Source organism: Aquarana catesbeiana, linkage group LG07, assembly GCF_042186555.1.
Source record: "Aquarana catesbeiana isolate 2022-GZ linkage group LG07, ASM4218655v1, whole genome shotgun sequence".
Lineage (NCBI taxonomy): Eukaryota > Metazoa > Chordata > Amphibia > Anura > Ranidae > Aquarana > Aquarana catesbeiana.
This window is the reverse complement of record NC_133330.1, coordinates 267,215,408-267,240,881: the sequence shown is the minus strand read 5'-3', so window position 1 is coordinate 267,240,881 and position 25,474 is coordinate 267,215,408. Positions and strand designations below refer to the sequence as shown.

The following is a 25,474-nucleotide window of genomic DNA, read 5'->3' as shown; positions in this document are numbered from 1 at the left end:
ATTTAGGAGCAACCCTGCCTAAACACCAGGGTGCTACATATATATATATATATATATATATATATATTACCTGTTCTGCAACACTTGATTTTTGGGTGATTTTTTGCCCGAATAGTGCAGCATAATTCAAATATCAAATATTATACACATAATACTTAAGAGCATCCAATCAAGAGATCCGATTAAAGTGCATCAGTCATTGAAAGGATATTTGTGCCATAACACTCTATAAACCAACATAATCATGTGTATTCACAGTGAATTATCCAAACTCCCACAATAAGTGATTCTTCTAGTGTGATCAAAGTGAGACGACTCCTCCTCATGCATGCACTGCATGAGGAGGAAGCTGCTCACATTCAATCCAGACCTCAAAATGTGAAAGTCAAAAGTGTTTCCTTCCCTTTAAAGGAATTTACGGAAACTAATACTACCTTTGCAGCGATCCCTTAGAGCCATCCAAGGTTCAGACATGGTAATGAGCCAAGTGCAGCACGTAAAAGACAGAATAAACTGAAATAGTGCTCACAATTGTTTTACTGAAGAAATTAAAGGGATAAAAACACTCACAGGAGTATAATGTACAAGAGCAGAACAGAAAGAGCCAGCAGTGCTGATCCCTCCACTCTTCAGTACAGTAGTATACAGATCACAGCTCTTCCTGTTCTCTAGCAGCACACAATTAGCCTGATGTCATCAGCCTCACAGCCCCACTCCCATGGCGCACATGGTCCAATCACCCGACTTCTTCAGAAAGGTCCTCAGTGATTTATTTAAAAATTTGTAAAATCCACAAACTCCATATGTGATAAATCCTTGCAATCTCTTGAACCATCACAGTCTTTCCTTAGGGAAAACTTGTGTAGCGCACCCCCTTAAGGCCCGGGGACATGTATCAATGCAAAAAATGTTTTTAAAAATGGCCGTTTTTTCGGTAACAGTGATTTTAATAATGCTTAAAGAGAAACAATAAAAATTAAATATTCCTTTGAATGAATGAATGGATGAATGATTTGTAAAGCGCAGCAAATGCAAACTGAATCACCTCAAGGCACTGAGATACATTCTCTGTTGTCAGCTTGTTAGAAGAGGAAGGTCTTTAGTTTTTTCCTGAAGGCCTGGTGGTTTTCTTCCATGCGGATGTTGGTTGGAAGAGCATTCCATAGTCGGGGTCCTTGAACTGCGAATCTTCGTTCTCCCTTTGCTTTGTAGCGGTATTTGGGAATGATAAGAAGGTTTTGGTTGGCTGATCAAAGACTGCGATTCGGTGTGTAGTGTTTTATTTTCTTGCGGAGATATAGCGGAGCATTTCCTTGTATACATTTGTGGGTGAGGCAGAGGGTCTTGAATGTGATCCGATTCTTCACGGTTAGCCAGTGTAGGCTCTTTAGGGCTGGGGAGATGGATTCTCAGGGTTTTTTTCCTGTTAACAGTCTTGCCGCCGTGTTTTGGATGAGTTGCAAGCGCGCAAGCTGATATTGGGGTAGTCCTACGTAGAGCGAATTTGCGTAGTCGAGTCGGGAATTGATGATTGTTCCCACAACTGCTGCTTTGTCCTCTTCTGGGATGAAGGGGATTAGTCTGCGTAGCTGGCGGAGGAGATGGTGTGATCCGCTCACCACTGATCCTATTTGTGCATCCATTGTCATTCCTGAGTCAAAAATGACTCCAAGGCTCTTGGCTTTGGTGCTTGGAGAGATGGTCTGTCTGAGGATGGTGGGTGGTGTCCACGGAGTCTTTGTTGTGGAATTTTTGTTTTGCTTGTAGGAGAAGAAGTTCTGTTTTTGAACCGTTGAGTTTGAGGGAGCTACTGGTCATCCAGTCATCTATTAAAGTGAGGCATTTCTGTAATTGCTGATGAAGGTCTTTTTGTCTGTTGATGCGAAGGTAGAGTTGGGTGTCGTCAGCGTAAGAGTGGAAGCAGAGATCGGTTTTCCTGATGATATTGAGAAGTGGGCGGATGTAGATGTTGAATAGTATTGGTGACAAGGGTGAGCCTTGAGGGACTCCACAGGAGACTGCCCGGGTTTTCGAGGTGAATGTTCCTAGTTTCACTGTCTGGGAGCGATTCTCTAAGAAGGATGTAAACCATTTTAGAGCAGAATCTGTAGCTCCTGCAACTTCAGCGAGGCGGACAAGTAAAGTATTGTGGTCCACTGTATCGAATGCTGCGCTGAGGTCTAACAGTACCAGGAGACTCGGTTCTCCGTCGTCTGCTGCTTCAAGGGCGTCGTCCCATATCTTCAGAAGTGCTGTTTCTGTGCCATGGCCTGGGCGAAAGCCTGATTGCAGAGGGTCCAGGAGTTGGTGTGAGTCCAGGTGGTGTTGTAGCTGCTGTACTACTGCTTTCTCTATAATCTTGGAGATGGTGTTGAGGCTGGTTATTGGTTTGCGGCAGTTAGGGTCCTTGGGGTCGAGATTGGGTTTCTTTAGCAGGGGTTTGACGATGCCTTGCTTGAGGGAGGTTGGCACAGTCCCTTCTTTGAATGATTGATTTATGAGATGTGTTAGGTTAGGGGCCAAGATGTCGGCACATTCTTTAAACAGTTTCGTGGGGATGATGTTGTTAGGTGATGTGCTGTCTCAAAGGCTTCTGATGATGTTTTTAGTCATGTCCATGGTGATTGGGGACAAAAAGAAATTTGGCGGTTGAGTGAAGTTCGTAACGCTATCCTCTTTTTGCTTTGGTTGAGTGAGGTTGGTTGTTATTTTTTGATGGATTGATTTCCGAATGAAGTCGATTTTGTCGATGAAGAAGTCTGATAACTCATTGCAGAATTCTTGAGTATCGTTTGATGGGGGCTCTAAGCAGGTCGGGTTCATTGACTGAGCCACTATTTTAAAGAGTTCACGCGGGCGGTTTAAGGTGGATGAGATTATGTCTGAGAAGTATTCTTTTTTGGCTTTGAAGATTGCCTTGTGGTATTTCACAGTGCGTGTTTTGTAGTTAGCATGGTTTTCCTTAGTGGGATTTCTTCTCCATGCTCTCTCAGCTCTTCTACGTTATTGCTTGAATAGGGTGAGAGTACCATTAAACCAACTGGAGTTTTTTTTGCGGATGAGTGTTCTGCGTTTTGGCGCCACGGAGTCTGCTGTTTGTAGTAATACATTGTTTAGGAAGTTAAGTGTTTGTTTGGTTGAGAGGTTTGAGTTTAGCAAAAGAATTTTGCTTGATAATGTAGTTTTGAAGAGATCAGAGTGAAGTTTCTTCTGAGATCTATTCCAGTGTGTTGCTGTTGCGTGTTTCTGTTTTTGGAGGATGCCGTTAGTGGTGATTATAAATTTAATAGCATGGTGGTCCGTCCATGGTAGTGGAGTGTTGTCAAATACTTTGATGTCCATATTCTGTTTGAAGATGAGATCTAAAGTGCGTCCTGACCCATGGGTGGGAGAATTTATCAGTTGTTGAAGGCCAAGTTCTTCCATTTGGTTGACGCAGGCGGTTGCAATGGAGTCTTGGGCAGAATTTGCCCACAGGTTAAAATCCTTAAGTACCAGAAGGTTTTTGGTTTTCAAGGTGTGTATTGAGAAGAATTCAGTGAGCGGCGTAAGGAGATTGGTCTTTGGTCCTGGTGGTCTGTAGCATAGTAGTATGTGAATGGTGTCCTGAGGTGTTGTTTGAAGATGCAGTGAGAGTGTTTCCATGAAAGGCACTGGGTTCTGTAAGTTTGGTTTGTGAACCCGAAATGTGATTTGAAAATCACTGCTAGGCCTCCTCCTTTTTTTCCGATTCTATTCTCGGTTAGGATACTGTAGTTCTTGGGCACCAGTTCAGTTAGGATGGTGTTGCAGTCAGATGTTAGCCAGCTTTCTGTAATGAAGAGGCAATCAATGTTATTTTCGATGACGAAGTCGTGGATTTCCAGCCTGTGCTTGACTGCAGATCTGGTGTTGATCAGGGCGCATGCTAGTTGTTGTGGTTGGATCGGTGTCTCCCTGCATTTCCTGGTTGATTGAGGGTTGGTTCTTAGTAATTGTTCTTTTTTTAGTCTTTTTTGAGTGGCGGTCGGTAAAGTTACGGCAGTGTTTCTCAGCCTGTGGAGGGTGTCTGCTGTGTATTTGAAGTTGCACATGATGAGGAAGACGGCGTTGCTTGTAGGAAGGGTGTTCTGATGGTGGTACTGATGTGGTGGTGACACACTTGCAGGTGGATGGAGGGGTCCGATGGCTACCCACTGCTACTGGAGTGGTGTGGTGACGGGCTGGAGTTGGTGCGGAGGTACTTGAGGAGGTGCGGCTACCTACCCCCCTGTCGTTGATCCAGAGGAAGGCGAAAAACCCCTAGCTGCGAGTGCCAATGGTGCAGCAGAGGAAAAAAAATCCTTCCTGACCCCCCCAGGGGCGATCGGGAATCCCTGGATCAACTGCTAATGTACCCCTGTGCTTACCTGAATGGATGGTCCAGCGGACGAAGGGAGGGGGATCTGATGCTACTTACAGGTAGGTGGTGCGGTGGCTGCGTCTACGATGATTAAAGTTGAGTAGCCTCCGGTGAATAACCAGAGCTCCTGCGGTGAGGTCCAGTAGTCGCAGGATGGGTGATTTCAGGTGTGGAGGGGCCCGTGCTCTGTGGGACAATAATGGGAGGGGTGTGGGTAGCTGGCTGCTGGAACTAGGTCGCAGCCGTGGTCTGTCCCACCGAATCTAGCGGCTAGAATGAGGTGGTTAGACCGCGGCTGCGGTGGTGTCCCGGGGGGGCGGGTCGGGTGACTGGAAGGAGGGACCTTGGATTGCGGGTCACTCAGGTGTGATGCGGCTGGATGTTAGTGGCCACAGGAGTGGGGGGTGTCCTGGGATGCTGCACCAGGGTCCTCAGTAGCTGCACCGTCGGCCTGAGTGTGCCAATATGGCCGCTGGCTGGGCCCGAGCCACGACTGGACGGCGATGGGGGTACCAAGATGGCCGCCGGCTAGGCCCAAGCCGTAGGCTGTCCTGCGGTGTTGCCCGGACCGTCCAACGAAGGTGGGCGGGTGGTCCGGAGAGGATGATCGAACAGGGAAGGGGGGGTGGCCCGCCGATCGGGCGACCGGACGGTAGTAGGAGGAAGTGATGAGTGCTGCCGGCTAGTAGCCGAAGCTAGGCCGGAGCCGCGGAATTTCCTGAGCGGCCGGCTGGCTGAAGGCGGGGTCCGGAGTAGGTGAGTGCGGATAGGAGGGGAGGGGGTCCCGGTGTATGATGCGGGGGGGCTGGGCTGGACCGCGGAGTGGCCTGTGCGGCCGGCTAGCAGAGTGGGTCCGGGTGAGAGACAGTGGTTGGTGCGGACAAGGGGTGGGTCCGGTACTGCTGCAGGGGGGGCTGGCCGGAGTCGCTGAGTGTCCTGAGCGGCCGGCCTGCTGGCTACGGCGTGCGGATGTAGGGCGGTGAATGAGTAGGGGAGCAGATAGGGAGGAGGGGGCCGGTGTGCTGCTGCGAGGGGAGTCAGGGATAAGTCGGGATCCCAGGGATGGGTGGCCAGGTGGCCAAAGCTGCTTCGCAAAGCCGCTGTAACAGAGCCGCTGCAACAGAGGTCAGCTCTCCACAGTGTCAGCACTCAAATATCGTGCCTGGGGGTCTTCTTAGTCTGCCTGTAAAGTAGCGCATCTTTGCCGTGTTTAGAACAGTACCACAGCAAAATGACATTCCTAAAGGAAAAAATGTCATTTAACTGCCTCCGGACCAGCCGCCGCAGTTTCACTGCGGCAGATTTGTTCCCCTGGGCAAAACAACGTTACCTTACATCGCTTTGCCTTTTGGCCACTAGAGGGCGTGCGAGCGTGCCCGCAGATCGCCGCTGGAGCCGATGTGGGTGCCTGGCGGGCGTGATGACCGCTGGGCACCCGCGATCGCTCCTGACAGAGCGAGAACCGGGATCTGTGTGTGTAAACACACAGATCCTGGTTCTCTCAGGGGAGAGGAGACCGATCGTGTGTTCATACTATGTATGAACACCGATCTCTGTCTCCTCCTAGTCAGTCCCATCCCGCCACAGTTAGAACACACAGTCAGGGAACACAGTTAACCCCTTAATCGCCCCCTAGTGTTAACCCCTTCACTGCCAGTAACATTTACACAGTAATCAGTGCATTTTTATAGCACTGATCACTGTATAATTTTCACTGGTCCCAAAAATGTGCCAAAAGTGTCTGATGTGTCCGCTGCAATATCGCAGTCCAGATAAAAATCTCTGATCACTGCCATTACTAGTAAAAAATAATAATAATAAAAATGCCATAAATCTATCCCCTATTTTGTAGACGCTATTGCGCAGACCAATCAATATACGCTTGTTGTGATTTTTTTTTACCAAAAATATGTAGAAGAATACATATCGGCCTAAACTGAGGAAAAAATTTGTTTTTGTTTTTGAAAAATTGGGATTTTTATTATAGCAAAAAGTAAAAGATAGTGTTTTTTCAAAATTGTCGCTCTTCTTTTGTTTATAGCACAAAAAATAAAAAGAAAGCTCTATTTGTGGGAAAAAAAGGACGTCAATTTTGTTTGGGTACATCGTCACCCAACCGCGCAATTGTCAGTTAAATTGACGCAGTGGCGAATCGCAAAAAATGGCCTGGTCATTGAGCAACCAAATCTGCCGGGGCTGAAGTGGTTAAAACTACTCGCAGCTGTAATGTATTGTCGGATCCCGGCAATATAGATAAAAATCATTGAAAAAAACAGAGTGGGTTACCCCCCAGTCCATTACCAGGCCCTTTGGGTCTAGTATGAATATTAAGGGGAACCCTGCACCAAAATGTAAAAAAAAAATTGTGTGGGGGTCCCCCAAAAATCCATACCAGGCCCTTCAGGTCTGGTATGGATATTAAAGGGAACTCTTCATCAAAATGTTAAAAAAATGGCGTGGGGATCCCCCCAAAATCCATACCAGACCCTTATCTAAGCACGCAACCTGGCAGGCAGCAGGAAAAGGGGAGGGACAAGAGCGCGACCCCCTGAACCATACCAGGCCACATGCTCTCAACATGGGGAGGGTGCTTTGTGGTCCCCCCAAAACACCTTGTCCCCATGTTGATGGGGACAAGGGCATCTTCCCCACAACCCTTGCTTATCAGAATCTGGAAGCCCCTTTAACAAGGGGACCCCAAGATCCCGCCCCCCTATGTGAATAGGTATCAGGTACATTGTACCGAGGGGCGGACTGACAACTCATGGGGCCCCCGGGCAATAGGAGATTATGGGGCCCCCAGGCAATCAGAGATTATGGGGCCACACAGTATACACACACACACTATACACATACATGTACACACAGTATACACAGACATGTTTCTATTGGCTGAGAAGGTACTGGAGAGGTGGGGCAGCTATAATCTCGGGATTTTTAGACCAAAAGGATGTCGATAAGGGACATTTCAGAGACAGATGTAAAAAAACACAGATTTTTACATACTGTTCCTGGTTTTACTGAGGCTGGCAACCCTGATGGGGCCCCCTAGTGGCCCAGGGCCCTCGGGCAGTGCCTGAGTGGCTCAATGGTCAGTCCTCCCCTTATTGTACCCCTACTCATTCACCTAAACAAGTGTAAAAAAAGGAAAAAAAGACAGGAGACAGTTTGGGACAAGTCCTTTATTAAAAAAAAAAAAAGGAGGGGGCAGGGTCACCCGTTTATGTCACTGGGTGGCCCCGCCCTCAGCTATATAACAGCTGTCATTGCAAAAAGCCTGCAGTCGCTGGGACGCCTCCCATTGAGGGAGAGTTTTTCCATTTTTTTTTCTCTGTCCTTCAGCGCTGTGATCGAAGATGAATGGACATTTACTTTTTACTACTCGCAGTGCATTGCTGTATGATGATTGGCGAAAGCATGCACCTGACCTGCATGCTTTGGCCTATCCCAGCGCCCTCTGCTAAGAGAGCCATAATTGGCCAAAGGAAGGGTGCCTTTGGCCAATCATGGCTCAGAGGGACTAAGTTCACGCCCCATACTATATAAGGCTGCCTACACGGAGGCCCTGTGTAGTATTGTTGGTGTAGATGGAGAGATAGCTTGATTCAGATTAAGCAGGCAGGTTATTCAGTTAGTGGCAGTGTATTTGAGATATATATATATATATATATATATATATATATATATATATATATATATATATATATATATATATATATATATACATCCAGTGTAGCGTATATCTACATTCTGTGGTGTACTATTTCTAATACACTTCAGGCGGTGTATTAATATATATATATACAGTCTTGTGTGTGTGTATATATATATATATATATATATATATATATATATATATTGATGTATATATACTCTGCATCCGGTGTAGCCTATATCTACAGTGCATTCTGTGGTGTACTGTTTCTACTACACTTCTGGTGGTGTACACAGTACACAATACAGTGCAGCCGTAGTGTCGTTGCTACTACACTTCTGGTGGTGTACACAGTACACAATACAGTGCAGCCGTAGAGCAGTTGCTACTACACTTCTGGTGGTGTACACAATACAGTGCAGCTGTAGTATAGTTGCTACTACTTTTCTGGTGGTGTACACAGTACACAATACAGTGCAGTCATAGTGCAGTTTCTACTACAATTCTGGTGGTGTACACAGTACACAATACAGTGCAGCCGTAGGGCAGTTGCTACTACTTTTCTCATGGTGTAAACAGTACACAATACAGTGCAGCCGTAGTGCAGTTGCTAGTACACTTCTGGTGGTGTATACAGTACACAATACAGTGCAGCAGTAGTGCAGTTGCTACTACTTTTCTGGTGGTGTACATAGTACACAATACAGTGCAGTCATAGTGCAGTTGCTACTACTTTTCTGGTGGTGTACACAGTACACAATACAGTGCAGCTGTAGTGCAGTTGCTACTACACTTCTGGTGGTGTACACAATACAGTGCAGCTGTAGTACAGTTGCTGCTACTTTTCTGGTGGTGTACACTAGTGATGAGCTGAACACCCCCCCCGTTCGGTTCGCATCAGAACATGCGAACAGGCAAAAAATTTTTTCGAACACACAAACACCATTAAAGTCTATGGGACACGAACATGAAAAATCAAAAGTGCTAATTTAAAATGCTTATATGCATGGTATTGTCTTAAAAAGTGTTTGGGGACCTGAGTCCTGCCCCAGGGGACATGTATCAATGCAAAAAAAAGTTTTAAAATCGGCCGTTTTTTCGGGAGCAGTGATTTTAATAATGCTTAAAGTGAAACAATAAAAGTGAAATATTCCTTTAAATTTCGTACCTGGGGAGTGTCTATAGTATGCCTGTAAAGTGGCGCATGTTTCCCGTGTTTAGAACAGTCTGACAGCAAAATGACATTTCTAAAGGAAAAAAGTAATTTAAAACTACTCGCGGCTATAATGAATTGTCGGTCCGGCAATACACATAAAAGTTCATTGATAAAAACGGCATGGGATTCCCCCACAGAGAAACCCCAAGCCAAAATAAAAAAAAATGCGTGGGGTCCCCCTAAATTCCATACCAGGCTCTTCAGGTCTGGTATTAAAATTCATATCAGACCCTTCAGGTCTGGTGAGGATTTTAAGGGGAACCCCACGCCCAAATTAAAAAAAAAATGGCATGGGGTCCCCCCAAAAATCCATACTAGACCCTTATCCTAGCACGCAACCTGGCAGGCTGCAGGAAAAGAGGGGGGGACGAGAGAGCGCCCCCCCCCTCCTGAACCGTACCAGGTCACATGCCCTCAACATTGGGAGGGTGCTTTGTGGTAGCCCCCTAAAGCACCTTGTCCCCATGTTGATGGGGAGAAGGGCCTCATCCCCATAACCCTTGCTCGGTGGTTGTGGGGGTCTGCGGGCGGGGGGCTTATCGGAATCTGGAAGCCTCCTTTAAAAAGGGGACCCACAGATCCCAGCCCCCCCTTGTTTGAAATGGTAATTTCAAATGTACCCGTACCATTTCACAAAAAAAGTGTGCAAATGGTAAAAAAAACAACACACACCATGGGATAATAAAAAAATAAAACTGTCCCACGTAGTCCATTCACCTCCTCCGATGGACCGAAAAAAAAAATTATTAATTAATTAATAATAAAAATCCATGGGAGGCACACGCCATACGACGCATCCTCGCAGATGACAGCTCTTTTAAAACTGTGGGCTGGGCCACACGGTGTCGTCGTCAGGTGACCCCACCCCCCTCTGACACACAGGGACATTCCTATGGCTTCCTATGGATGTCCCAGTGCTTCAGAGGGGGGCAAGGTCACAGGGAAGTCCCCGTGCGTCAGAGGGGGGTGGGGTCACCTGGCAACGACACCGTGCACTGCGCACTGGGTAACTCTGCTGGCAGTTTTGAAGGATGCAGGACAGGATTCAGTTTTATTGGAGCTTGTTCCGCCACACCTCCAAAATGCTAGTGGTGATTCTGCTACAGCTCTCTCCTCCACCCCCACCTCTTTTTCTTCCTCTATGGCCTCTTCTGCAGATTTGTCCTCTGAACCCGTGGTGCTCCGTAAGGGCTACGCAAGCAAAAAGATGCCATGTAGTGCTTGAGTTGGTCTGCTTAGAGGACAGGAGCCACATTGGGGCAGAGATTCTGTCAGCTCTGCAGGGGCAGGCTCAGAGGTTTTGACACCACGCCAGCTTCAGCCAGGAATGGTTATATGTGACAATGGCACCAACCTTCTCTTCGCCCTCCGACAGGGACACTTGACCCATGTTCCATGTTTGACACACATCATGAATTTGGTGGTGCAGCAGTTCTTGAGCAGGTACCCAGGCTTACAGGATCTCCAGTCATACAATGCCAGTGCTCAGCTGGCTGACATTCAAAGGGAATGCAACCTGCCCACCCACTGCCTCAATTGTGACATGCCCACCAGGTGGATCTCAACATTGGCAATTCTGCAGCAGCTGCACACGCAGCAGAGGACCATCAATGAGTACCTGTGTGAGTATGGCACTAGGGTCAGGGGAGCTTGGCTTCTTTTCGCCACATCAGTGGCTACTGATCAAGGATGCATGCACTGTCCTGTCACCATGTGAGGAGGCCACGAGGACGGTGAGCAGCGACAATGCATGCATCAGTGATACTGTCCCTCTTGTCTGTGGGACCCCCTGAAGACTGCCTATGCTGAGTGACTATCCTATTCCTCCTCAATCTTGATGATGCTAGCTTCTAACATTATTTTTAATTTAGGTCACCACCACCACCACCAAAGGCCCAATTTTTCTGCCCCTGTTTAACAGGGGCATGCAATTACAATTCTTGATATAATATTTCACAGCAGGGCCCATTCCTGCGCCCACCAAGAGTAAATGTTAGGGCTTACATTTTAATTTGGTTGTGGGGTTCCCCTTAATATACATACCAGACCCAAAGGGCCTGGTAATGGACTGGGGTGGGGGGACCCATGCCGTTTTTTTCTCAATGATTTTCATCTATATTGCCGGGGCCCAACAATACATTACAGCCGCAAGCAGTTTTACATTACTTTTTTTCCTTTAGAAATGCCATTTTTCTGTGGTATTGTTCTAAACACAGGAAAACTGCGCCACTTTACAGGCATACTATAGAAACCCCCCAGGCACGATATTTAAATGAATATTTCATTTTTATTTTTTCACTTTAAGCATTATTAAAATCACTGCTCCCAAAAAAACGCCCGTTTTTTAAAACTTTTTTTGCATTGATACATGTCCCCTGGGGCAGTACCCGGGTCCCCAAACACTTTTTATGGCAATAACTTGCATATTAGCCTTTAAAATGAGCACTTTTGATTTTTTTTTTCAACCACTTCAGCCCCGGAAGGATTTACCCCCTTCCTGACCAGAGGACTTTTTACGATTCGGCACTGTGTCGCTTTAACTGACAATTGCGCGGTCGTGCGACGTGGCTCCGAAACAAAATTGACGTCCTTTTTTCCCAAAAATAGAGCTTTCTTTTGGTGGTATTTGATCACCTCTGCAATTTTTATTTTTTGTGTTTTAAACAAAATAAGAGCGGCAATTTTGAAAAAATCGCACTATATTTTTTTACTTTTTGCTATAATAAATATCCCCAAAAAATATATAAAAAAATTTTTCCCCTCAGTTTACGCTGATACGTATCCTTCTACATATTTTTGGTAAAAAAAAAAACGCAATAAGCGTTTATTGATTGGTTTGCGCAAAAGTTATAGCATTTACAAAATAGGGGATAGTTTTATGGCATTTTTATTAATAATTTTTTTTTTTTACTAGTAATGGCAGCGATCAGCGATTTTTATCAGGACTGCAACATTATGGCGGATACATCGGACATTTTTGACACATTTTTGGGACCATTGTCATTTATACAGCAATCAGTGCTATAAAAATGCACTGATTCCTGTGTAAATGACACTGGCAGTGAAGGGGTTAACCAATAGGGGGCGGGGAGGGGTTAAGTATGGCCTAGGGGAGTATTTCTAACTGTAGGGGGGATGGGCTGTGTGTCACTACACTGATCTCTGTTTCCGATGACAGGGAGCAGAGAACAGTGACACTGTCACTAGGCAGAACGGGGAGATGCTGTTCACAACGGCATCTCCCCATTTGTCCTCTCTGTGAGGCAATCGTGGGTATCCCTGCGGCGATCGAGTCTGCGGGGACCCCCGAGACCTGACTCACGGAGATTGCGGCAGGCGCGCACACACGGCGGCAAATTCAAGGTAACGTACAGGTACGTTACTTTGCGCAGCCGTGCCATTCTGCCGGCGTATATCTACAGGAGCCGGTCGGGAACCGGATAACATTGTTCGCGTGTTCGAACAAACTTTTTGCCTGTTCGCATGTTCTGCTGCGAACCGAACAGGGGGTGTTCGGCTCATCCCTATCCAGCATATGACCAATCAATAATATGCACCTATATAGCTTCCATGCATACAATAATGTGTATATTAATCTAGACTTGTGCTTTCTTCTTGATGAAGAAAGAATGTGTAAAAGAATGAATTTATTCCTCTAACACCCGACTGCCCCTGCTGGCATGACTTATGCCTATTTATGAGGTGAGATTGCCCCCTGCCAGCCCATTTTTCTGCGGATTGGCCAAACCCCCAAAATATGCCAAACAGCTTCTCCTAACCTCCACCCACTATGTCTAGAACATTCTACAATGTTCTAGAGAACAGGGGGAGGCACTAGAGAGGCTTCTTACTGAGTCATTCAGCACCTGAGTCACTCATCCCTGACCCAGATTCACAACCCAGGCCTGGCTCTCAGCCAAGCCAATTTCCCAACACTAACAAAACCTATTTACACCTAGCACACTAGCTAGAGGGTGCTACACATGTATAAAGCTGAAACAGATTATTCCTTTTAAAATGTTAACTGCAACCCGAAACACGTAACACCTGTGCACACATCCTTCCACTATTTTGTATAAAAGAACCGCTCTTACAGAGCAACATGGATAAGGTGTTTGAGAGGCAGTAAGTAGGAAATATATTGCATCCTCGCCACCTTTTTTAACCATATACATGCCACACCACTGTGCTGCAACCATGTGCATTGCATGTGGCTGTGGGGCGGTTGTAGACTGGCCCCATTCACTTGACTGTGTCATATTTAGTGGATAGTAAACAGTATTGTGTCCTCTATTAAACCTGCATAAACAGTGAACCAATAGTGGCACTATAACTAATCAGGTGGAAAGGATAAAATAAATCAATACATACACATATGTGCTAAAACCCATGTGTACGTGGAGTAACACTTCTAAGTGTTCCCCACACCCTCTGAAAGGTGATCAATAGCAAACTTATTAATAGCAGTAAATAACTAAATGTACCACTCAATCAAGTGATCAAAAAATGACAGACATTCAGTGGTGCTGAATTAATCTGCAATTTTAATATCACCCTGTGGTAGGTGAAAAAAAGAGTCTTAAAAAAGTGAAAACAAAGTCCTTGACATGGATAATTCCTATGTACATAAAAAGTCCTTATAAGTAAAACAATCCAATGAAGTGTATCCAGTGAATATTATTTCTATGCTTCCACCACACCTCTGTGCAAGTGATTCCACTCCCCATAGAAAACGCACTCACCAGCTACATATGCCTCCCACTCTTGTGTTTGGCTAAATCACTTTTTAACCGCATAAAAGGGGTTTATGATGATATCCGATCTCCAGCCGTGAAATTCCAGAGTTACTTCTATCACACAGCTTGGGGAGGATGGCTTGCTCTTTTCACTCATGTCATGTCTCACCGAAAAAAAAAAAATTAAAAAAGAAAGAAGGAATGACAGGGTGAGACATGACACGAGTGAGAAGAGCAACAGCTACATAAAATAAATGCTGATAAATCTCATAAGAGAAGGAATAAATCCAAGTCAGCATTTAACCCTTTGGGTTGTATAGTGTCCAGTTCAGCTAACAATTTAATGCAGGCCATAGAAGATACCATTTTCTTTCCTTCTACCATGGGCGGAAAGAAAAAAGTTGCTTGATTCCCCATCATCAGTCAGCGTTGATGGGGAAATCTCTCCCGCAGCGCTAATGTATTCTGCTGATGGGGAGCCTTCCCAGCTGGCAGAACACAATGATCACTTCTGATGGATTGACTTTGGTACAACCAGCCTGCCCACAGATGGATCGAATCCCAGTCATTCCGATCCAACTATGGCCGGCTTAACCTCACTGCACCTCAACTGTAGTTCCCTGTTGGCACCTCTCTGCGATCTAGGAACATGATCAATGATTAGAAATCTAAGCTGGGAGATGGAATATCTGTCTGTGCATAGAAAAAGGATTTATGTTGTGATAATCTATCTTTCATCCTCTGTGTCATTTCTCCTATATAGTACAAACCCTAGGGGCGCTGTAATGTATAAACTACAAAAGATCTCTGACATGTGTAGTACCCTTTGATGTCTATTTTTTTGCCCGTGTGTGGGTGTACATGTTAGAAATAGTGCAATTTCAATGCCGCATTCGGTGTGAACAGGGGCTTAAGATGGAGATAATCTGTTTCAGTTTTATACATACTTTACCTGAGGAAGGACCATGAGTGATTCAAAAATGTTATGCAGATTGCATGGATTTATCACAATGTAAAGTTTGTGGATTTTGCAAATATTTAAATAAATCACCTGAGGTGTTGCGGAACGAGTTTGGTATCTTCTATATATGGGAGCAGAGGGTATAGCTCATATACTGTGTGCATGCATCAGGATTGGATTAGAGGTGAGCATTCCCAGAAATAAATTATATTATTTTGGGATCTGTTACTGTGAATATTGTAGATATTGTGTTCACTTTCTGATCTCATACAGTAATGTGCTCAAATATTTAAAAAATGGCAACACTAGAAACAAATGAGCACTGACCACACACACAACTACAATGCAAAAGATTTTTTATCTATTTTTTTTTATATACTGTAAGTTCATTTTACAGAAATTTTAAATTGTTTGTTCTATATACGTTATCTGTAATCTTTAAAGCTACACCTTACCTGTATTAAGTGAAATATATGACATGCATGCATACGCAATTCTGTTGCATTTTATTTATAGGAAGAACTTTTGAAGGGGGTTGGAGAAACTGGAAGTGCAGCCTATTACTTTGTTACTAAGGTTCTGGTAAGTTTGCTTATTCACTCGCTTCATTTCTGTTTGTTCATATCAGCCGGTCAGAGAGACACTGAGGCTGATTTGAGAATGTTCACCCAATAAATTGTTGAATATTCACTTAAATGACCCAATCAGGTGCAGATGAAATAAGTGAACAGGGAGTTGCTTTTCTTATAATTGGATTCTTGAAGTGAACCTTCACTCAATTTATAGTGTGAACATTCTTAATTCCTTTAGTAAATCGGTCTCAGTGACTCAGGCCAAGGTGAAGTCAGATGAGGGTTTGCAGCAGATATTTATTTAAAAAAAGATGACCGTGTAAAGCACATCACAAGGCAATTCATCTTTTACTGATCCAGTTGTGATCATCTAAAAATAGCTATATGACTAATTTGCATATTGTCATATCTGTATCAGATAAGCCCATTGGTTCATAAAGTAAGAGCTACTTATTCTTCTTCAGGGACATTTCTAAAAAAAAAAAAATAAGACAAAATAAATTGGAATAGATGTTTAAATCCTTCAGCGCTGATAGATATAATACATTGTAAGAAAATTATATTGCAAAACTGTGAACCAAATAACTTCTTCTTCTACCAATAACCAGCAACTATAAATAATAATAATATAACAAAATAATAATTACAGCGCTAATTTAATAATATAAAAATCAATCAATAAATATATATATAATATAAATACTATAGATTAAAATATTTTTAACCAGAATTAATCTCAAATGAAATAAGTTCATAATTAAAAAAAATTTAATGAAATACAAGGTTTGGAATATCTTAGGTTTAGCGAAGGGATGGATATGGAAGTTTTTGAGACAAAGTGGAGGAAGTGGGTGGAGTACAAAGACTCTCTAAAAGCAACTGAGGTATGGGGCATTTAGCCTAGCGGTCTAGATATTGCTAGATGTTGAAAAAATGAGTTAGGGCGCGTTGAGTAGACATCGGGGAAGATAGGAGCAGAGTAGAGCGGGTGTTGGGGAGAGGGAGGTGAAATAAGTGAGGTGAAGCCGGGGGGTTGGGAGGGGGGTGGGGTGGGTAGGGTCTGCCCTTGGATGCGTGGAATGAGGGAAGTCTATCGTATCAAGGGTTTTGTATGTGACATATTTGTCGGGAAAAAAAAACACTGCCACAATGATGTGACGAAGTGAAGGGACAAGTTTTTGAATTTTAAATAACTGAAACATGACTCCTGGAAATACATCTTGCTGACGTGGCAAAAAAGAGAAAAAGAAAAAAAAAAAAAATAAGTTCACATAAAGAAATATAACAAGGGTGTAACAACTAAAAAAATCCCATCACCAATATTATTCTTCCAAGTGTAAAAAAAACTTTGATCCAAGGTGATCACCACCACTAATATGGGAAAATGCACTTACCAGAAGTGCATGTCTATCTCACTACAATATTAGGCAAACACTAATGGTGCTAAGTAAACATGGGCCGAACACCACCCCATTCGGTTCGCAGCAGAACTCCCAAACAGGGAAAATGTTCTAACCCAAATGGCAAACCCTATTGAAGTCTATGGGAGCCGAACAGGAAAAACGTAGACCTTTTTTTTTTAAAACAATCATTTTTTTAGGAGCAGTGATTTTAATTATGCCTAAAGTGCAATGATAAAAAAGAAAAATTCCTTTAAATATAGTGCCTGGGAGTCCCCTTATTGTGCCTGTAAAGTGGCACATCTGTAGCATGCATGAAACATGCTGCAGCAAAAATAACATTTATAAAGAAAAAAAATCCCATTTTAAATGACTCGCGGTTGCAATTGCCTACACCTGGCTATTGGAAAAATAAAGAAAAAACCCCATGCCAAAATTAAAAAAAAAACAGCGTGGGGTCCCCCCCAAAATTCAAGCCAGACCCTTATCCAGACATGCAGCCTGGCAGGTCAGGAAAGGGGGGGATGAGCGAGCACCCCTCCCGAACCATACCAGGCCACATGCTCTTAATATGGGGAGTGCGTGCTTTGGGGCAGGGGGGCTCATCTCCACAACTGTGGCTGGTGGTCGTGGAGGTCTGCAGACAGGGGGCTTATCAGATCCCACCCCCCATGTGAATGAGTATCGAGTACATTCCAGATTATGATAAGCACCCCCGCCCCCAGACCCCCCAAAGCACCCACCCCCCCATGTTGAGGACATGTGGCCTGGTATGGTTCAGGAGGGGGGGGCGCTCGCTCATCCCCCCTTTCCTGACCTGCCAGGCTTCATGCCCAGGTAAGGGTCTGGCACAAATTTTTGGGGGGACTCCATGCAGTTTCTTCTTTTAATCCTGGCATGGGGGGTCCCCACGTTGTTTTTTTCTTTGTTTTTTTACTGGCACTTTTTTTAAATTGTTCAACTGTCAGCAGGGAAACCCATTGACAGCTGATGACTCGGTTGTTAAGGATGCCGCGGCCGGCTACCAGGCCCTGCTCCTTTTCAACCAGCTTACAATGCATCCTGCATCAATGCATCAGGGTGCATAATGCACTGTGCAGTGCTCAGTACATTGCAGGGTGTCTGTTGGGGTAAACACCCAGTGAACACCCTGCAAATTCCGGTGTTTGGCGAACGGCCGAACAGGCAAGTATTCGGCCCAAACTCATGCTCGAGCCGAACCATTCGCCCATCCTTAGTACTAAGAATGGGAGACAGCGGACAGGTGATTTTAAAGAATGAATTAGTTGATTTCTAGTAACATTATTTTATGTTATAGTAAAAGCTAATTGTTTATTTACTAAAGGAATCAAGACTCTTCACTTATCTTAATGAATAAGGTGTAGCTGTTTTTACTTTAATCATCCAATTACATGTAGGCAAAAATCCTGTTTGTCTATTTCCATTGCACATGAATGAATGGGCATTCAAAGTGAACAAAGCTTCATCTAGTTAGTCTAGGGCATCGCAACTGCTGGCTATTATATTCACCAATCACACCACCTGCAGCTGCCTGGATACCCGAACATCTCATAGGATGCAGACACTGTTGGGCTGATAATTTTATATCTGGCTCAGTCAATTTTAGATTGATTTTTGTTGAGCTGGGTGGTGCTTGAAGGACCAGTTATGGCTTGAATTATGGACAATTCAGCAGGAATCATCTGAAATTCCTCCCATGTATAGCCAGCTTAAGTTAAGTAAATGTTTAATTTGCAAAGTAAACAGTCTGTATTCCATTAGTAAATCAAAACCCTTGGTTCACTTGTCTTCCAATATAAAGAGATCCTGTCCCAAGAAAGTAAGGGGATAGAACAATATGGAAAAGGGAACTATTTATAAGTATACATATATACCATGAGTATGTATGTATATATGTACCAAGCACTTCTGGAATATAAATAAAAGGATCAGAAGACAGAGAGTCTCCTTGAGGGGTAATGCAAAGAATCTATGTAAATAGCAAAGTGGATCTGACATTTAAGTATATAGAAATGTATGAAAAGAGAGCCCCATATCAATGAACAAGGAGAAAAAGAAGAGAGAAAAAATGGAAAATGAAGTGTTTGTTTCTAACCTTTTAGTGGACAGGCCTCTCGTATCCTTGCAGGGGTAATACTCGTCTGGGCTGTGCAGCAATACTGTACTGCACATACCTGTATTAAGTAGCCCAAAAATGGGAGTGGTAAAGTGAAGGCAGCAAATCCCAGCAGATTGAATGTTTCACACATAAAAGAACAAAAGAATTACAGCCTGACGACTTGTCCACAGCTCACACAGACACCTGTGTGAGCGCCACACCTGTGTGTGGGGAACTCTCCATTCGCGGCTCCCCTGCCAGCGTGGCATCCGGCGTCACCACGTCAGCTGACGCAATGACGTCAGGCGTTGATGCAGGCCGCCGACATGGAGGATGGGCGGCAACTGAGGGCAAGAGTGGAAGAAAGCACCAAGGCACAGGCGCGGGGTACCCAAGACCCCACGCGTGCGCACAAACGTTGCAAAACACTGCCTCTGTCTCCAAGGGAAAAGGAGCGGAGGCCCCCCCGTGTTGGGGAGCGCCAGCGAGCCACACCAATGGAAAGAGAAAGCACCCACCCAAACCGGAACTGAAGACAATTCACAATTTTTTCAAAGCGGGCATAGTAAATAAAAAATGATTTGTGAAAACAAAAAAGTATAAAAAAGAAAAAAAAAAAAAAAAGAAAGAAAGTAAGGGGATAAAGCTGAGACTGGTGAGTGGTGAGTAAGAGTCATGTAAGTGACATATACTTAGAAAGGGGAGCAACCTGAAGATTGGGTGTACAAAGCCAATGACAATATTATTGTCCTCAGGGAAGAAACCTTTTTGTGTTTTAATCTTTATTCCCAGGCACGCTGGAACCATTAGTCTTCGAATGGGCTATGTGTTTATGTGACTTGAACCACCAGTTGGTGGTGAATACAGCCCATTGAAGCCTATGAGGACAGGGTAATGGCCTTACTATAATCATTTTTGTGAAGAAATATGCTAATGATCTTTTTTGGGCTTTTTGCTTTTTCAGCAAATACTGGGACTAGACGAAACAACGGCAAAACTTATTTGCACATTGGTAAGGCCAAAACTGTATATTGACAACTGAGACACTCTATTTTGATTATTATATATCATATTTTCCAATGCACTCCTCAGTAAATATATTTTTATTAGGCAATTAACAAGAACTACTTTTTATAAAATTTTGTATATTATTGCATTGAAATACTGTGACTATAACAAAAACAAGCACTTTATCTATGAGACCACAGCCGTTTGAGGAAGAAATCAGCCGCCTTGCTCCTGTAAAACATACTGTATATCATTTATTAAATACAACAATATGTCTTCTCATATTGTATTAAATAAATGGTGTTTTACAAATGCATGTCCCTCTTAAAGTGGATGTAAACCCGATTCATGAAATTTGAGCTGGTTTCTTGAGAGGGATAAGTGTTTTCTTATCTGTCTCAAAAGAGTCCCGTGGCTTTCTCATGCTCCGTAGCTCTGTTATCAGCCTGATAACTTCTGACAAGTTCTCCGACACAGGAGATAAAAGCAGCCTGAAATTTGTGTCGTGAGAGGTTGCTATAAATAGATTAGCAGACAGCTTGCCTTCTCACAGCAGAGCTCTGCACATTACTTCCTTCCTTTGCCAATGTGGAGTGGGGGTGTGTGCCTTTTCTCCAATCAGCTGTCTTGGTTGTATGCCAATAATCCACTCCCAGTGCTGAACAGGAAGAGAAATACTGTAACACGATGTGCACTTTCTAAAGGATACACACAGCTGAAGACATTAGATATACATGTAAAACTTATGTAGGGAGATTTGTTTCATCCCTGTGTATCATATGAGACGGTTTACTTTACTGGGTATATGCAAGGGTTTACATCCACCTTAACTGTATTACATGATGATTTACATGATTTCTTTATATATATAACTTTAATTACCCATATATACTAATTAGAAATAATATCCTCCATTAGGCAGGGGACCTTTTACAATCACCGTGCCTGCAGAAAGCCCTTGTGGTATGTATATATCATATCATCTGTAAATTACAAATGGCAGAAAATTAGACTGTATCATGTTGTGTAGAATTATTGGTTGCTATGGGACCAGAATCTGAACTTTTACATATGATTTGGACATTTGTCTTATACTAAACACAGGTTTTTTCTAAAGAGACTTTTACAGATTTATCAGTGAACATTATAATACATCTTCATGCTATTTTAATCAAGATGAACCGCATGCAGATATAAGAAACAATATTTAATCCAGTTATTCAGTCAATAAAATTCATAAATGTTTTTGACAGTGACAGCTGCAGAATAGTAGAAAGTTAGTGACCTAACAGATGAGAAAAGTCAGATCTGCTAAGGTTGCCTTCATCTCAATACTTCATGAACACTAGGGATGAGCTTCGAGTTCGAGTCGAACTCATGTTCGACTCGAACATTGGCTGTTCGCAAGTTCGCCGAACAGCGAACAATTTGGGGTGTTCGCGGCAAATTCGAATGCCGCGGAACACCCTTTAAGAGTCTATGGGAGAAATCAAAAGTGCTAATTTTAAAGGCTAATATGCAAGTTATTGTCATAAAAAGTGTTTGGGGACCTGGGTCCTGCCCCAGGGGACATGGATCAATGCAAAAAAAAGTTTTAAAAACGGCCGTTTTTTCAGGAGCAGTGATTTTAATAATGCTTAAAGTCAATCAATAAAAGTGTAATATCCCTTTAAATTTCGTACCTGGGGGGTGTCTATAGTATGCCTGTAAAGGGGCGCATGTTTCCTGTGTTTAGAACAATCTGACAGCAAAATGACATTTCGAAGGAAAAAACTCATTTAAAACTACCCGCGGCTATTGCATTGCCGACAATACACATAGAAGTTCATTGATAAAAACGGCATGGGAATTCCCCAAAGGGGAACCCCGAACCAAAATTAAAAAAAAAAAAATGACGTGGGAGTCCCCCTAAATTCCATACCAGGCCCTTCAGGTCTGATATGGATATTAAGGGGAACCCCGGCCAAAATTAAAAAAAAAAAAATGACGTGGGGTTCCCCCTAAATTCCATACCAGACCCTTCAGGTCTGGTATGGATTTTAAGGGGAACCCCGCGCCAAAAAAAAAAAAAAAACGGCGTGGGGTCCCCCCAAAAATCCATACCAGACCCTTATCCGAGCACGCAACCTGGCAGGCCGCAGGAAAAGAGGGGGGGACGAGAGTGCGGCCCCCCCTCCCTCCTGAACCATACCAGGCCACATGCCCTCAACATTGGGAGGGTGCTTTGGGGTAGCCCCCCAAAACACCTTGTCCCCATGTTGATGAGGACAAGGGCCTCATCCCCACAACCCTGGCCGGTGGTTGTGGGGGTCTGCGGGCGGGGGGCTTATCGGAATCTGGAAGCCCCCTTTAACAAGGTGACCCCCAGATCCCGGCCCCCCCCTGTGTGAAATGGTAAGGGGGTACTTATACCCCTACCATTTCACGAAAAAAGTGTCAAAAATGTTAAAAATGACAAGAGACAGTTTTTGACAATTCCTTTATTTAAATGCTTCTTCTTTCTTCTATCTTCCTTCATCTTCTGGTTCTTCTGGCTCTTCTGGTTCTTCCTCCGGCGTTCTCGTCCAGCATCTCCTCCGCGGCGTCTTCTATCTTCTTCTCCTCGGGCCGCTCCGCACCCATGGCATGGGGGGGAGGCTCCCGCTCTTCTCTTCTTCTTTTCTTCTCTTCTTCATTTTCTTCTCCGGGCCGCTCCGCAATCCATGCTGGCATGGAGGGAGGCTCCCGCTGTGTGACGGCGCTCCTCGTCTGACAGTTCTTAAATAACGGGGGGGGCGGGGCCACCCGGTGACCCCGCCCCCCTCTGACGCACGGGACATGACGGGACTTCCCTGTGGCATTCCCCGTGACGTCACAGGGAAGTCCCGTCAAGTCACCGTGCGTCAGAGTGGGGCGGGGTCACCGGGTGGCCCCGCCCCCCCGTTATTTAAGAACTGTCAGACGAGGAGCGCCGTCACACAGCGGGAGCCTCCCTCCATGCCAGCATGGATTGCGGAGCGGCCCGGAGAAGAAAATGAAGAAGAGAAGAAGAGAAGAAAAGAAGAAGAGAAGAGCGGGAGCCTCCCCCCCATGCCATGGGTGCGGAGCGGCCCGAGGAGAAGAAGATAGAAGACGCCGCGGAGGAGATGCTGGACGAGAACGCCGGAGGAAGAACCAGAAGAGCCAGAAGAACCAGAAGAACCAGAAGATGAAGGAAGATAGAAGAAAGAAGAAGCATTTAAATAAAGGAATTGTCAAAAACTGTCTCTTGTCATTTTTAACATTTTTGACACTTTTTTCGTGAAATGGTAGGGGTACTTATGTACCCCCTTACCATTTCACACAGGGGGGGGGCCGGGATCTGGGGGTCACCTTGTTAAAGGGGGCTTCCAGATTCCGATAAGCCCCCCGCCCGCAGACCCCCACAACCACCGGCCAGGGTTGTGGGGATGAGGCCCTTGTCCTCATCAACATGGGGACAAGGTGTTTTGGGGGGCTACCCCAAAGCACCCTCCCAATGTTGAGGGCATGTGGCCTGGTACGGTTCAGGAGGGAGGGGGGGCCGCACTCTCGTCCCCCCCTCTTTTCCTGCGGCCTGCCAGGTTGCGTGCTCGGATAAGGGTCTGGTATGGATTTTTGGGGGGACCCCACGCCGTTTTTTTTTTTTTTTTGGCGCGGGGTTCCCCTTAAAATCCATGCCAGACCTGAAGGGTCTGGTATGGAATTTAGGGGGAACCCCACGTCATTTTTTTTTTTAATTTTGGCCGGGGTTCCCCTTAATATCCATATCAGACCTGAAGGGCCTGGTATGGAATTTAGGGGGACTCCCACGTCATTTTTTTTTTTTTAATTTTGGTTCGGGGTTCCCCTTTGGGGAATTCCCATGCCGTTTTTATCAATGAACTTCTATGTGTATTGTCGGCAATGCAATAGCCGCGGGTAGTTTTAAATGAGTTTTTTCCTTCGAAATGTCATTTTGCTGTCAGATTGTTCTAAACACGGGAAACATGCGCCCCTTTACAGGCATACTATAGACACCCCCCAGGTACGAAATTTAAAGGGATATTACACTTTTATTGATTGACTTTAAGCATTATTAAAATCACTGCTCCTGAAAAAACGGCCGTTTTTAAAACTTTTTTTTGCATTGATCCATGTCCCCTGGGGCAGGACCCAGGTCCCCAAACACTTTTTATGACAATAACTTGCATATAAGCCTTTAAAATTAGCACTTTTGTTTATTCATGTTCGTGTCCCATAGACTTTAACGGTGTTCGCATGTTCGAACGAACTTTTTTCCTGTTCGCATGTTCTGGTGCGCACCGAACAGGGGGGTGTTCGGCTCATCCCTAATGAACACAATGACAAATCTTTTGGTGGGTGAAAAAGTATATAGATTTATCTGGCATTTAACTCTAAAGCATGCCATAAATTATTCACATAAATGTATGAAGGTATAAACAGTCTTGCTATTGTTTGTGATTTTTCAATTAATGTTTGTCATGTGGATAGATTGATGGAGTTGTTATGTGAACTGCTGTATTTCATTTCAGAATATTGCTCCGGACATATTAATTGAGCTGAATAAACTTTATTGTCAGGTAATTCTTTCCTAGATATTATTATACCGTATTCTAAAACAGAAATATTAGGGAATTCAGCTCTGGAAAAATCCAACACGAATGATCAGGAATATTCCCTAAGCAAAACCAGAATAATCTAATTGTTCATTGTTTTAGTAAATATATGTGTGTCACTACTTCATACAATCTGATTTTATAAAACTGCTTTATACTGTTTGGGATTCTTTTGGCTAATCAAATCATTTATAGAAACAAATAGCTTACCTATCTAAGGTAATATCAGTGCTGAGAAGCTGGCAACATGTGGGGTCTATTGATGATCTTCATGACCTGTGATAGTCTTCAGATTGATCTCTGTGTTCCTGTGGGACACCTTGGATTCTACACCCAACCTGTACATGGGGCTTCTACTTCTGCCCAAGTTGAAATTAAGACTACCTTTTGATGATAAAATGTATGTAAACCCAAAAAGAAATTATTATATTGTATTATATTTCAGCTCACCAGTCCTTAGATGTGGTGACTTCTATTGTTTTCCTTTTATTTTCACTTGGTGCTCCTTCCATTAGACAATTCTTTCCTACTATACTGTATATATGGGTGAGCAGTCTTATCACTTTGTGTTGCTTGCTGCTGATCTAGACAATAAAACACTTCCCCCTCACCTTGCCTTCTTAGCATAGAGGGGAGATGTTCTGTAGTTCAAAAGGTTTCAGTGCAGCAGAGTACACAGGAAGCTATGCGCTCACTGGATTTTTAGTAGAGGAACAGGTATTTTTCTATGCTTGCAGCATTTGTAAACATGCAAATCATGGAGAAATGTGCATGTATTTGAGAGAGGTACTAAATATATTTTTTATTTTG

General features: G+C 44.1%; 1 protein-coding gene across 1 annotated transcript in view; it reads left to right on the top strand.

The window, feature by feature from the left end:
* LOC141102545 (uncharacterized) overlaps window positions 1–25,474 on the top strand; it is a 73,080-nt gene that overhangs the window by 12,008 nt on the left and 35,598 nt on the right. The window contains exons 6-9 of the mRNA XM_073591470.1: window positions 15,466–15,531; window positions 20,005–20,052; window positions 20,967–21,011; window positions 24,581–24,628. Coding sequence (XP_073447571.1) covers window positions 15,466–15,531; window positions 20,005–20,052; window positions 20,967–21,011; window positions 24,581–24,628 — 207 coding nt within the window. The remainder of the gene's footprint in view (window positions 1–15,465; window positions 15,532–20,004; window positions 20,053–20,966; window positions 21,012–24,580; window positions 24,629–25,474) is intronic.